We start from the raw sequence: 15449 nt of genomic DNA on the forward strand, positions 1-15449 counted from the left end.
AATTTTAGAATTCTGTTAATTTTCTTTATTTTTTTCTGAGTTTGAATATGGTATGTACAGAGGAATTTCTGAGTAAAATGTAAGATTTTAAAGGATTTTAAAATGGCAATACCAGCAAAATGTGTGTCCCTGTTACTGGAGAGATACCTTGGGATTTCCCATATCAGGAGTGGGAAACCATTTCACTCAGCTCTCCAGCAAGCAGAGGCCTCAACCCACCCTAAGAATACACAACAATAACCAGAACACACTCATTGCCCATTTGGAGATGTTTAAGGGGACCTCGAGGCTCTGGTTCCTATTTCCTACCTTTACAGACTTTCAGGATTTGTGAGATTACAGGTAGGACATGCCTCAGCAATACCTCTTACCATTTCCCCACTACTGTTGGTTCAGTGCTGTGGCCAAACCATCTCTGCTATTAAGGGTGATACCATGAAGTGTTTTTGCTAAAATCTGTTTTTATCATGGTTATCTTAGATAATGGCAAAGCATCTCAAGGTCTTTTAAGTCACCATTTATTTTATAGAGGTTCCTAGAGAGGTCAGGAAATCTTCTTCTAAACCATGAGGACATCATGGAATTAACCTAAAATCACATATTTACTATCAGTATGAAATATCCTCCTTTATATTTTGTCAGTTAGTCTGAGCAAGGGCAATTAAGTTAGCTATCAGAACTGATTTAATTTCTATGAGAAGCTTATATTTCAAGGGGACATTTAAGTCCATAATATCATACCCTATTTAGCAATTTTTTAGTTTTACTTTTCCTGTTTGAACCATTAACAGATACAACTAAATCATAGTTATTTAAGAGTCTCTAGAAGGTCTGTCCAGGGCATAGATAATCTCCTAAAAGGCATAAGCAACCATGGGGGTTTTCTGTTTCAGGTGAAGGAAGGAGTGTGACTTACAGCTTGCAAAGTGGATATGTTTTGGTTATTGGATCTAAGCAATAGGACTTTCATGAGTCCTACGTAACTGAGTCAGTACCTCAAGTGCCTGTCCACAAATATTTTGAACAAAAAAGAAAAATGGTTTGTGAATCCAGAATCCTGGAAAAATGTTTGGAAGAGAGTCATTGCATCAGTCTTTGTGCTTAAATGTATGTTTCTTTTAACTTGAAATGTATTCAGTCATTGAAAGATATAATTACCATATTTAATTATGCATAACTAACATAGGAAGATAAACTCTTAATTTGTTAAGTTTATCACCATTATTTTTACAGTTTGAACTTAATTAAAAGGTAGAAAAATTTATTCTTATTGTTCTTTCTTGTATAGAATTGAGAAGCAAATCTTCATATTCCCTAGTGGCCATTTCAGGAAACCCAAAGATAGTTTAGGCATAAAAGACATTTTAATAATTTTATTATTCTGAATTTGGAGCCTAGATTTGGGAGAGGCGAAATCAAGGCTAGCTGTCAGAGGAGATAAGGTGTAAGTCATAAGTATCCAAAGACAAGAAATATTTATAATCAACACTGTAAAACTACACTAGATTATACCAAGGCTAAAGCTGTATTGGGGGAAAAAAGACAGCAGCAGGGCCTCATATAAGCCAGTAGAGGAGGATGTTTGTTCATTTCTGAGATTTGGATGACATTCATATTTTGTCTGTGTTCAGACATGATTACACAGTGGTCTTGGTTTTGTCTCACTTCGTTACCATCAGAGGGGCCTTGTCAGACGGTGGTGTGTGAATTTCTCTATGCTCACAGGAGAACAGGCTGAGCCTTGAGTGCCAGGCCAGCTTCCATATGCCAGGGGCTGTTTTCCTCTTTCTCATCAGTGACATAGACTCTGAGAGGACTGTCTTATCTATATTTTAAGTGTCAGCTGTCAAGCCTTACAAGGAGCCCCTTCCATGAAATCTGAGTGTAGCAGTTTTGAAATAAGATTTTGAAACCCAGGAGTAAGTATGGGTCAAATCTGGACCTCAAGAAGAAGCCTGCAGGGTCTTTAAAAACTCATCTGGGCCCCTTTATCTCCAGTCAAATTTGTAAGAAATAAATCAGCAGCTAAAGCATCACTTTGCATTGGGGATTTTGCTGACCACCACGACCCCAACCCACACACATTTTGTTTACTCCCATCCAAATTTACCACTTTGGACTTTGTGCTCCTGATACAAACTTTCATAGACATTTTACTTAGTGATAAGTGTTTACGTCCCAGATCCGCAACTATACAGCTCAAGCAAAACAACGTCTCTCATTCATCTTATTCAGGCCTTGGACAAAAGCCTGAAATTAAGCAGGTGCTCAATATTGTTTAATCGATTAGTGAATTATTAATGAAAAACATTTAAACAGAAGACTCAACATAAAATGTAATTTTGAAAACTTCTCTATCCACAGGAAGTATGTTGAGTAAAAAGCAACAAAAGAGGAAGACTGAAGTCCGAAGTTCTTCCCTGGGGACATTTCACAAAGTGGACAAAATCTGATCAATTCCTCAGGAGTCGCTGCCAAGTTCCTTTACCTGGTTTCTAATTTTTTTTAAAAAATTATTTATTTATTTTTGGCTGCATTGGGTCTTCGTTGCTGCGCGCAGGCTCTCTCCAGTTGTGGCGAGTGGGGTCTACTCTTCGTTGCCATGCATGGGCTTCTCATTGCAGGTGGCTTGTCTTGCTGCGGAGCACAGGCTCCAGGCGCGCAGGCTTCAGTAATTGTGGCTCGCGGGCTCAGTAGTTGTGGCTTGTGGGCTCTAGAGCGCAGGCTCAGTAGTTGTGGCGCACGGGCCTAGTTGCTCCATGGCATGTGGGATCCTCCCGGACCAGGGATAGAACCTGTGTCCCCTGCATTGGCAGGCGGACTCTCAGCCACTGCGCCAGCAGGGAAGCCCCAATGGTTTTGTTTAAAAACCTTTCACCAATACTATTTGTTTCCCAGTAAGTCGTTGTCATCTCCCATCTTGTTGATCCTTAAAATACACCTTCCCATGAAGTGTTTCTGGGAAGGTATATGAAGGACAGAGGACCACTTCCCATTAAATTCGAAATGATTTGTTTTTATCTTTAAGAACATTTAACAGGGGATCTACCCTCTTAACAAATTTTTGAAGATGACACGATTGTATATGTAGAAAATCCCAAAGAACTTACCCAAAAACTCAAAATAGAATGAAATACTTACATATAAACTTCAAAAACTGTACAGATTCTGTATACAAAGAAATTTTAAATGCTGATTAAAGAAATCAGAGAAGACCTAAATAAATGAAGAGATACACGATACTCATGGATTGGAAGAGTTATAATAAAGATGTCAGTTCTCCCCCAAATTGATCTATAGATTTCACACAATTCCCAGCAAAATTCCAGCCAAAAAATTTTTTGGTAGACATAGAAAAGCTTATTCTAAAATGTGTGTGGAAGTACTTCCCTGGCGATCCAGTGGCTAAGACCCTGCACTCCCAATGCAGGGGGCCTGGGTTCAATCTCCAGTCAGGGAACTATATCTCACATGCTGCAACTAAGAGTTCGCATGCCGCAACTAAAGATCCCGTGTGCTGCAACTAGGACCCGGCATAGTCAAATAAATAAATAGAGATTAAAAAAAATAATAAAATGTGTGTGGAAAAGCAAAGGACCTAGGATGGCTAAAACAATTTTGAAAAATAAAAAATCACTAGACTTGATGTTAAGGCTTATTATGCAGCTATAGTCATAAAGACGGTGTGGTATTTATTGGCAAAGGGCTATATACATAGATCAGTGGAAATTAATAGAGAACCCCCAGATAGACCCCAGGGTTAAGGATGAAGGCTGGTGGGTGTGGCTATTAAAGGGGTAGCACTAAGGAGCATTGATTGTGGTGGTTGTTCCATGACTCTACAAGATACAATTGCACAGAGTTATATATATATACACATACACATACAAATGAGTGCATGTAAAACTGGTGAAATATGAATAAGCTCTATGGATTGTATCAATGCCAATTTCCTGGGTTTTTTTTTTTTTTACTCTTTTCCAGTTCCTGTTTTTTATTCTTTAAATTGCAGTAATAACTGACATATAACATTGTGTTTGTTTTAGGTGTACAGCCTAATGATTCAGTATTCGTATATATTACAAAATAATCACCACAATAAATCTAATTAACATTTGTCACCACACGTAGTTACAAATCTTTTTCCTGTGATGAGAACTTTTAGGATTTACTCTCTCAGCAATTTTCAAATATACAATACAGTGTTATTAACTATAGTCACTGTGCTGTACATTACATCCCCAGGACATGTTTATTTTGTAACTGGAAGTTTGTACCTTTTGACCCCCTTTACCCATTTCATCCACCTGGTGTTTGATATTGTACTATATACATATACACCTCATTTTATTGCAATTCGCAGATAGTGCATTTTTTACAAATTGAGGGTTTGTGGCAACCCTGCATCAAGCAAGTCTATCAGCACCATTTGTCCAACAGCATTTACTCACTTCAGGTCTGTGTGTCACATTTTGGTAGTTCTCATAATATTTCAAACTTTTTCATTATTATTATATTTGTTATGCTATCTGATCAATGATGTCACTATCGTGACTTGCTGAAGGCTCAGATGATGGTTAGCATTTTTTGGCAATAAAGTATTTTTTAATTAAGGTATGTACAGTTTTTTTTAGACATAATGCTGCTGCAAACTTAACTGACTACAGTATAGTGTAAACATAACTTTTATACATACTGGGAAACCAAAAAGTTCACTTTATTGCGGTGGTCTGGAACTGAACCCACAATCTCTCCAAGGTATGGCTTTATTGCTGTATAGGACATTATTACTGGTGAAACTGGACGAAGGGTGCATGGGACCACTTGTTCACTTTTTGACACTTCCTCTTAACTTATAATCATTTCAAAATAAAAATTTTAAGTGACCCCCTCCCCCCAAAAAGCCATGTCACTTATTCAATTGTACCCACCTAAAACAAATGCTACAAACTCATCATAAGCTCATTTATACCAGGTTTTGTAAATATTATTTTGTCTAAATGGCAAATAATTTTTTTTCCTTCTTTTCACAATCAAATTCAGATGTGGGTCATCCTACTACAAAACTGGTCTAAACTCTTAACAAATGTCAATGGCACAAAAGACGAAAAGAGCAACAGATTGTTCCTGTGTCTTACATTTTAAAGGCAGAACAGGGACTTGACAATCAAATGCAATGTGTAAATTTTTATTGTATCCTGGATTAAAAAGAACATCTTTAAAGATACTTTTGCATATAACAAACCCACAGGTATCATCATTCTCAGTGGTCAAAAGCTGAAAGCATTCCCTCTAAGGAACAAGGCAAGGATTCCATTGTCACCACTTTTATTCAACATAGCTTTGGAAGTCCTAGCCACGGTAATCAGAGAAGAAAAAGAAATAAAGGGAATCCAAATTGGAAAAGAAGAAGTAAAACTGTCACTGTTTGCAGATGACATGATACTATACCAAAGAAAATCCTAAAGATGCTACCAGAAAACTACTAGAGCTCATCAATTAATTCGGTAAAGTTGCAGGATACAAAATTAATACACAGAAATCTCTTGCATTCCTATACACTAACAATGAAAGATCAGAAAGAGAAATTAAGGAAACAATCCCATTTACCATCATATCAAAAAGAATAAAATACCTAGGAATAAACCTACCTAAGGTGGCAAAAGACCTGTAGTCTGAACAATATAAGATGCTGACGAAAGAAACCGAAGACCACACAAACAGATGGAAAGATATACTGTGTTCTTGGACTAGAAGAATCAATATTGTTAAAATGACTATACTACCCAAGGCAGTCTATAGATTCAATGCAATCCCTATGAAATTACCAACAGCATTTTTCACAGAACTGGAACATAAAATTTTTAAAATTTTGTATGGAAACAAAAAAGACCTTGAGTAGCCAAAACAATCTTGAGAAAGAACAGAGCTGGAGGATTCACACTCCCTGACTTCAGACTATACTACAAAGCTACAGTAATCAAAACAGTATGGTACTAGCACAAAAGCAGAAATATAGATTAACAGAACAGGACAGAAAGCCCAGAAATAAACTCACGCTATGAACCTAAAATTGCTCTAAAAATAAAGTCTACAGGAATTCCCTGGCTGTCCAGTAGTTAGGACTCCACGTTCTCACTGCTGAGGGCATGGGTTCAATCCCTGGTCAGGGAACTAAAATCCCACAAGCTGTGTGGTGTGGCAAAAAAAAAAAAAAAAAGAAAGTCTACTAAAAAAGGCAATTCTTTGTTGGTTTCATTATTTTTTGAGAATCAGCACTTGCTTTTTATGTTCATTGGTTAATTATAGGTTTTAAGTTGGATATTTACCTCCTTTGCCCATTTTTCTAAAGGAACTTTCTCTTTCATAGATTTGTTAGTGCTTTGAATATATTAGTGATTATAGCCCTTTATTTGGAGGAAAGAAGAAATGGTGTGTTCAGGCCAATTGCTTTATGTGAACACTTAACAGACCAAAGGTGCATTCCTACAGACTGTGGGCCTTGTACAGTGAACCACCCAAGAAACCAGCTCTTTTTTTGAATAAAGGACAAGATGGAGTAAGCCTTTTCTCTTGCTTCAAAGGCATTTCAAGGCATTTGGGACGTAGTTACCTACAGAGAAGAACTTTTGTACTTGGAAGGAAACAATGTAGATAAGCATTGGAAATATAAGGTAGAAGATAGGTCGTAAGATACAGTCATCCCATCTCATCAGTTACCCTGGCATATGTTTGCAGAAGACTTGTCTTTTATTTATTCGTAAAAGGTGTCCTTATATTAAGAAAATCCATGATATGGGCACCATAGACCAAATGTTTGGGTCTCCTCCAAAATTCATATATTGAAACCTAATCTCCCAGTGTGATGGTATTAGGAGGTGGGGCCTTAAATTATAAGGGTGAAGTCATGAATGGGATTAGTGCCCTTATTAAAGAGCCTCCAGAGAGCTTCCTTGCCTCTGCCACCATGTGAGGCTACAGTTAAAAGACAGCCATCTACGAACTAGGAAGTGGGCCTTCAGCAGACAGTGAATCTGCCAGTGCCTTGATCTTGGACTTCCAGACTGCCTAACTGTGAGAAATAAATTTCTGTTATTTATGTCACCCAGTCTATGAATGGACTAACATATGGGACTAAACTTTTTTCCTTGGTCATCTATATTTTACTTTATTATATTTATTTATTTATTGCAAAAGCAGAATTGTCACATTTATCATTCTTTCATTTTATGTCTCTGGGGTTTGTATCATACTAAGAGAGGTCTTTCTTATTCTTAAGACTATAAATACAAACTATTTTATAGTATCACCATGCACTTCCTCAAAGGACTACATTTCATATTACTCATTCACACAAAACCTTGAAATGGTACCATGAACAACAGGTTGTCAACTAGGGATGATTTTGCTCCCACCATGGAACATTTGGCCAGGTCTGGAGACATATTTTATCTACACACTGGGGGTGTGCTACTGACATCTGTGGGTAGAGGCCAGGGATAGAGCTAAACCCCTGCAATGCACAGGACAGCTCCCTCCCACCTCCAACAAAGCATTATCCAGCTCAAAATGTCCATATGGTGATGAGGTTGAGAAAACCTAACGTAAACCATCTCTCTTCCCTGGTTGTTCTGATACCCACTGTTTCGATCTTCTGTATAAAATCAAACATTGAAAAGAGTGAATGAGATGGAAGAGAAAGAAAAAGGGAGAAATTGGATAAGGAAATTTTGGTAAGTTGGAGAAAACCATCTCACCCCACTGATCGTATCCTTAACTCAGTCAGCCCCTGTAATTCAGCTGCAAAAGCTTAAATTTAACAAACATCATTATAAAGTACACCAGAAAAAGAGTTAGAATATTGGAGGAAAAAACCTGGCAAACATTACTGGCATACTACTAAGGGACAGAAGCATGAAGAGACTAATTATTATGTAAATGCCTTTATTTGAACTAATACATTGCTACCAGATTACATCACTTTTCAGAGTTAGAGTAACATTGTGATCTTGAAAACTATAGCAAACAGCTTGACAAAGCAAGAGTACATTAAGTCCTACATATATGTTTATTTTTTAGTGACCACATCTCCTTGTCTTAGGTGTAAAATTAGAAAATTTATTATACACTTAGCATACTTGGCCTACCGTATCCTGCCTAAATTCTGAGCCCACTCTCTCCTCAAAAGTGTCATATTCAACAGCACTTTAAATCTAAAGAGAGAGTTTGATGATACAGGTTTTAAAACAAATAAGCATATATTGAACCAAGTGTTTTAAGACAAAATATGTCAATTGTTTACAGCTTCGGTGTGAGAGGGAAGATGGAAATTCAAGGTACATTTTTCTTCTACCTATAATGTATGTTTTTTACTTACTTGAAGACCCCTTAAAAAAAGTAGCAAAATCAGCAGTCTTATTTAATGTAATCAAAATATTCTTAAATGTACAAAAAAGGATCATGTAGAAAGAATACTGTAAAAAGATACTGATTTTTAAGAATAAACGAATATGAAAAGCTTCTATTACATTCTACACAGCCAGTTACTTCTGTAAATTTTCAGTACTAGAGAGATAAGCGAAGGATACTCATATCCAAATACCCTCTGACCACAGTTCTTGAATAAGAACTAGCATACTGGATGAAAAGCAGAATTATTGTCTAATAATATTCATATCCAATCATCTAAGCAAGTCCCAGGAGGTGGACATTCTAAGAGGGAAACAGAAACAGAGAGAAATACGTACAGCAATGGGAAACGTCAAGGGCAGCGATCTAGGAGGAGCGAGTAAATGATTTGGCTATGAGCACATTTCAGGTGGGCATGACAAATCCACCTTGACTACGGGAAAGAGGAGTTGTTATTAAAACTCTTTCCCCTGAGGGCTCCCATGATGAGCTTAGTCTTGTTAAAAGTCCTTTAAATAACCAATGGTTCCTTAAGCCATGAGCACTTCACCTGGAAATTGCTGACCTGCTAATCATGCACTTGGGAGCAAGGTTGTTTTTATTCAAATTGGTTATTTTACACTCTCTTCATTCCCCTGCCCATCAAGCATGCAAACACAGTCATGACCATCTTGGGCTTTACTTCCACAAGGTCTTCCGGGAGAGCGTACACCCTGGCTCCAATTCTTCTAGCCATTGACACTGCGTACCTATTTTTGGAGGAAACAATAATTAAGGTGAAATTCTGGTCAGTCAAGGGCACAACATGAGACATCTATTTCCTCTTATATAATCATTTGTCTAGGACGCAAAACTTCTATAGTGAAAGTTCAAATCGGAATGATTTCATTTTTCGTTATTTTGTTTTCTGTTTTATTTTGTTTGCGAGGTCACTTATAAGTGACACCAGATTTTTAAGCTCTACTATTTTGGGCTGATAATATTTATTCACTCTTTTTCTACAATATAAAATGAGAAATAATTTTGGAGCACTGATTTGATATGAAAAAAATAGTTTTCTAGAATATATAATTACCCAGATTGATATTCTCGTTGAGCATGTAATAAGATAATAGTAACTCTCATGAGATCTTAGAGATTTGGGGTGGAAAAAATTATGCCAGACGCAAAATACAAGTTGGTAGATGCAGTGAATACTTCCAAATATTCAAAGGAGGGGAGAGAGCCTACATGGTACATGGCCAGAGTGGCCGAAGCAAGGAATGCAAAGTGTAGAGAAAGGAAGGGAGAAAAGAACATGACATGTCCAGCTGGGGAAATCTGCAGGAGCTTCCCTCAATTAATACACAAGGCATTTCTAGGTGTTCCGTAACAGGAATCTTTAAAGATGATCAAGCATCTGGAAAAAGAAGCCTCAGGAGTTCTCTATAAATTATGGATATTAAATCTTTATCATATTACGCTACAAATATTTTTTTAAGGAGGGCAGAAATGACGTGCTTAACCACGAAGTTTTGCAGTAATGTTTCTTAGCTATCCTGTGAAGCCCAGCTGGGGGCTGATTTTCAGTGTGTACTGGGAAAGTTTTCATGGGTTACCCGTGAAACCAGATCACAGTCTAGGTCTTTGGAGAAGGGAAGAGACAGGTGGAAAAGACCTCAATACTGTTGAAACACAGGAAACTTTCAAGGCACAGTTCCACCTGAGGGTTTAGCATCCTACCCACTTAAGGGACCAAGATAATAAACTCAACATACATAGTAAATTGGTCTATGCAAGTAAGAGAGACATCACTAGATAATGTGTGTTAAAAGAGTGCGACAGAAGAATACTCTTATCAAAGGCATGGTTATTCTTAGCTCATCTTTCACTTGTGAGTTTGCAGCTAAGTTGCATTAAAACATACATTATTTCTGTAATCTACTAAAGCAACGACTGACTGAGCACCTACCTACTAGGTCAGGTGCAACGCTAGGCTCTTACAGATTTTATACATTTCAAAATCTCCAAGGTAAGTATTATTATTATTATTATTATTATTATTTGCGGTACGCGGGCCTCTCACTGTTGCGGCCTCTCCCGTTGCGGAGCACAGGCTCCGGACGCGCAGGCTCAGCGGCCATGGCTCACGGGCCTAGCCACTCCGCGGCATGTGGGATCTTCCCAGACCAGGGCAAGAACCCGCGTCCCCTGCATCGGCAGGCGGACTCTCAACCACTGCGCCACCAGGGAAGCCCTCCAAGGTAAGTATGATCGAGCCCATTTTACTGATGAGGAATCTGAGGCTAGAAGAGGTTTCCCCCAGGTGACATCATTCTCAAGTGGCAGAACCTGAATGAGAATGCAGGTCTGCCTGACTATAACGCCTGTGCTCTTGCCAGGATATTATGCAGCATCCCTTACTTGGCATTATTGTGCTTGTCATCTTCCGTTAGATTGCCGCTCTTAACAAGGTCATAGTTTATGCAGCCTGGCTGGATGGCATCAATTAAATCCACAACTGCCAAACTGGAGCTGATCGTCTTGTCCTAGTGTAAAAGGACAATACATCTGAGAATTTCAATGTGTACAAATTAACATGGATTACCTATATAAAGCTGCCAGAAACAAAGTCCAGTGAATTAAAAAAGAATCACACCATTGGCCCAACAATGATTCTCACTCACAAAGAAACCAAAAGCTAGCCTTCCAAATTATAGATACTTTCTAGAGCAAACAGTGTTTAATAGTCAAACATGGAATTCTTACCTTAAAACTCTGAATGGAAGTTGATTTTCCAGCTTCACTCAATGTTCTGTTCACCCAGCTTACAATGATGTCATCATTAGCTTTCTGACCGTCTCCAAGATCTTCCAGGACATTGAGGGTATATCTAAAAGAAGCAGAAGAAAAGGTCCTGATCTACTTCATGAGAAAAAATTCAATTAGAAAGATGCTTTATCTTTAATTTCTTCTCTTTAGGTTTAGATTTCATGGAAAGAGAGTTGCACTGTATGAAAAAAAAACAACCAACATTTCAAGTAGTAGTGGCCTGCCATTGAGCTGCCTTTTGCACTGGTGGGGGGAAGATTCTCAGTGCTTTAATGAGTAAGCCCAACAGTCTACTGCAGTCTCATTTTGTACTAGTCCAACCATGGTAAGGACTTAAAATAAGCTGTGCTTTGGCTAGTACCCAGTTATAATGAATGCTTTTCAGCATTACAGTTAAGAGATCTTTCTCAAATGTATACATGGGGTATGCATAATTTTTGCTATTTTTAGTCACCGACACTAAATGAGGCTCAAGTCTGTCTGTCAGGCTTCCTATGCAAAAAGGGAAATAGTCACAGTTCTGCTGCCTCACTTTCAAGAAGCCATCTCTCATTGGCCATCCAACATATATTCATTACTTAAGCTCACTTCAGAGTCTAAACACAGAAATTTCAAAGATGTAGTCATCGATACATTTGCTTAAAAATAATAAGGACTAGATCACAGACTTGTATTATAGTGAAGCTTAAACAGCTAAAATTGTGTACCATACCTTCTCATCAGCTGCCAGACTAGAGCTAAAGTCAGGGTTTGGTTCCCATCATTCAGGTCTTGCCCTCCAATGCCAACCAGGGAGAATTTGGCAGGATGCTTCCCTAATTCAACAGCATAGTTGCAGTTTTCTAGCTGCAAACACACAAAAGCAAATGCTTAAAAGATTTTTCATTTGTTTAATCTGTATATGGACGTGTGCACAAAACTAAGACACAGTTCCTTTCCTTAAGAAGCTCAGAGCCAACGAGTTTCCCAAACAAAAGAAACAAATTGTGAATTAAAAGTCTGTAAGAAATATGTGCAGCAACCTAATTATCTACCTTTTTCATGTTGGCTCCAAGTTTCGGGTATGGAGGTTTATTCACCTTACTCCAGTCAACAGGAACTTTAATTCGTTCGTATAACTGTAAGATTACCAGGGCATCTTGCAGGTCACTAATGATTTAAAAAGAATTTGATCAATGCTTTCAGACAGCTGGGCCTATGTTTCCTTAAAAACAATAACACTACACTGTCAAACAAGATATATAAAACCATAGATAATACCCAAGACTCCTATTTTTTAATCAATCTGTGCTGAAAGTAGAGCTAACACCATCCAATTCTCTTAAAAATATTTATTGAGAGCTTATCGTTTGAAAAGTACTGTTCTAGAAGCTGGGCACATAGGACAAAAATCCCTGGCCTTTAAATCAGAGAGAGAGAGAGAGAGAGAGAGAGAGAGAGGGACAGAGAGAGGGAAGAAACAAGTATATGGATAATATGATTTGGGGTGTATTTAATTGCTATGAAAAAAAAAAAAGAACGAGGTTAGGGGTTAGGTAGTGGTAGGTGGTGGTCAAGATCTGAATCAGTGGCTTGAATATAGCAAGGGAATAACGCATTAGATGTGGAAAAGAACATTCCGGGCTGAGAGAACAGTGAGTACAAAGCCTTCAAGGCATCATGGATGGTCTGCTTAAGGCACCCTCTGGTCTCTGTTTCAAAATATAAATATCTGTTCCCTACGGTGTTAGAAAGACATTTATACATTCTTTCACTTAATGTTAATGATCATGTAAAGAAATAATCTGGGCTTTTGTGTATTTGGAAATGAAAATGGGAGTCACCACTCAACATTTTCCAATATAAGTAATATGCTACAAACTAACATTTAGGAAAGGTTTAGAGCTGTAATTATTTGTGTAGCGTCCATTCATGATGTTCATAACTGTTTACAATAGCAGTAGGAAGGCTTACGCATAGAGATGGTTTACATGGGGATTAACACCAAGAGAGTTCATCCAGTTACGGAAGGTTCTTTCTTCACGAGTTTCTCCTATTAAAAATATTCACAATGTTTATATATTCATTAAATACCTTGTATATGTGCATATAACATCAACCCACATATAAGATTATTTTATTTCTTCTTTACAGATCTAGAGCTTTTTCTCCATTGTGAGTCTCTAAGCAGCCTCTCTAAATACATTCTCTCTAGATACATGCTTCTTTTTTAAACTGGATGAATTTATTTTAAAAGTAAAGAATACAACCTTATTAATAACCAGTTAAGCAATTTAGAGGTGTATGAAGTTTTTAAAATCTCCTCCTCTGTCTAATCCTTCTCCAGTATCTCCCCAAATCCCCATACCTCTAAAGTAACTGATGTTATCAGTTTAGTTTTTATTTTAAAAATTTGCTAGGGTCATATCATATAAACCTCTATACTCATATTAATCTACATCTTCCCTCTACCCATTTAACAAATACTAAACTACATATATGTACTCCTTTTACGTGCCTATATTAGAGCAACAAATTATTTGAAACTTCAAAAGCATAAAATTTAAAGATTTTATAGTAATGATAGTAGACATGCAATGAACTACTATTTACATTTGTTAATTTTTAAGTACTATACTTCATGCATATATAATCTGGCAAAGGTAAACTCTGCCTTTCCTGAACTTAAACGAATAATTACCATGCATTATTATTATTTTTTGAGTAGGTTAAGTGTGAAAGGAACTGGGGCCAGTTTCAGTTAGTCTGACTGGAAGAATGAAACATAAATATTGTAAATTTATAAACTTTGTGCAAATGTGTGTAAATTTTATGCATATAGGCATTTTTCTGGTGAGAGGTTTAAAAAGTGACCTAATTCTAAAATATTAAAATAAAACATTGGTTTACTAAGTGGCCTTAAACTAAGTGACCCTAGGCTAGCTTACTTTAAAAGTTCCCTTGTATCATTCCTTTCTATCAGCTGCCACTTTTTACTCAGCCCTTGGGACTACTTCTAGCAGACGGTTGCTAAAGGGGATAAGGAAACTTATTAAAGTCAAGATTATGAAATCACTGTGGCCTATGTATTTCTACTCTGTAGTCCCAAACATAATTTAAGAAACCTTTAGTTACCTTCTAATAGAGTCCAGTCAATATCCTGGTTCTCTGGCTTAGTTAGTGCCGGGTATTTATTAAACAGGTTAGCCACAAAGGCTAAGTTCAGTTTGGGGTTTCCACTGACAACATCAGCAGGGGTAACAAACTGTCTGCAACCTAATTTGTCTGCTTGTTGAAGCATGCTCTCGGCTCTCTTCAAATCATCTGTTTCCTGTTGAAGTAAAATAAGAAGACATTTTTTAAAAGACCATACTAAAAATATAGAAATGTTTTCCTACAATGGTAGGCTGGGTATACAATTCTGTTTTCTCTTAGTCAATATATGGTACTTATTGTTTTGAATGCAAAAAAAAAAAAAAAAAGTTGGCTGTGCTGGATATGCAGTACCTTGAAAATACCCTAGATGGCACCAGATCGTATATCTAAGGACAGAATACATTTAACTCAATAGAGATTACATCTCTCATGGCAAAATTCATCAAGAAAAAAGCAAAACCTGTTCAGATTTTTAAATTAAGCCCTAAAGAAGGTGTAAGGCTGAAAAAGATGATGGAATTATGAGAAAATATTTTAAAAATAATAATCAGGGATACCAGGTTCCGATAATTTTATTTCAAGTTTAAATTGCATATTTTAAATCGTTGTTTTTCTCTTCAACTATTTTTTGTTTGTTTTATTTTACTTTTCCACCCGGGAAGCAAAGTTGTCCATTTCTTTAAAAAAAATACTTACTTTCAACTAATTCCTAGGACTCCTAACTTTTCTTCTTCTCCATTTTGCCTTTTTTTTCTTCTGGAAAGATGCATGCTGATCTCTTGACTAACGTATGGTTTGGTGAAGATTTTTAAGTTATAGATCTGATGATTTCAGACCAATGTAAAAATAGTTTCCCAGGTGCTCACCATTCCCACCTCCCACCAATAAAAGTTCCTCCTCCTGGAGCTGCAGGAGAAACAGTTGCTTTTGGATTATTCCTTTCTAGTGACCTGCCCTCCAGACTGTTCTTGGCAGCTACAACAGACATCTCCATCCCAGTCTACCCCAGGGCAAAAGTAGCTCTTCTGGAAAACAGTGTCATGTGAAAAGAAAAGGGATTTTATAACTGGGAGGAAAAAAGAGAGAAAGGGAAC

General features: G+C 37.2%; 1 protein-coding gene across 6 annotated transcripts in view; it reads right to left on the bottom strand.

Moving 5' to 3' along the window:
• Positions 1-7927: 7927 nt before the first annotated feature.
• The window catches only part of PLS3 (plastin 3), a 224623-nt gene continuing 217101 nt past the window's right edge, over positions 7928-15449 (bottom strand). For all 6 annotated transcript variants that reach the window (XM_060292754.2, XM_030835717.2, XM_060292751.1 and 3 more), the window contains 7 exons: positions 14335-14530; positions 13174-13252; positions 12255-12369; positions 11933-12066; positions 11158-11281; positions 10813-10937; positions 7928-9158 (listed from right to left, as the gene is read on the bottom strand). In XM_060292754.2, the coding sequence (XP_060148737.1) occupies positions 9026-9158; positions 10813-10937; positions 11158-11281; positions 11933-12066; positions 12255-12369; positions 13174-13252; positions 14335-14530 (906 nt within the window). In that variant the 3' untranslated portion in view covers positions 7928-9025. The remainder of the gene's footprint in view (positions 9159-10812; positions 10938-11157; positions 11282-11932; positions 12067-12254; positions 12370-13173; positions 13253-14334; positions 14531-15449) is intronic.

The sequence above is a fragment of the Globicephala melas genome, chromosome X (genome assembly GCF_963455315.2).
Source record: "Globicephala melas chromosome X, mGloMel1.2, whole genome shotgun sequence".
In the NCBI taxonomy this organism is placed as follows: Eukaryota; Metazoa; Chordata; class Mammalia; order Artiodactyla; family Delphinidae; genus Globicephala; species Globicephala melas.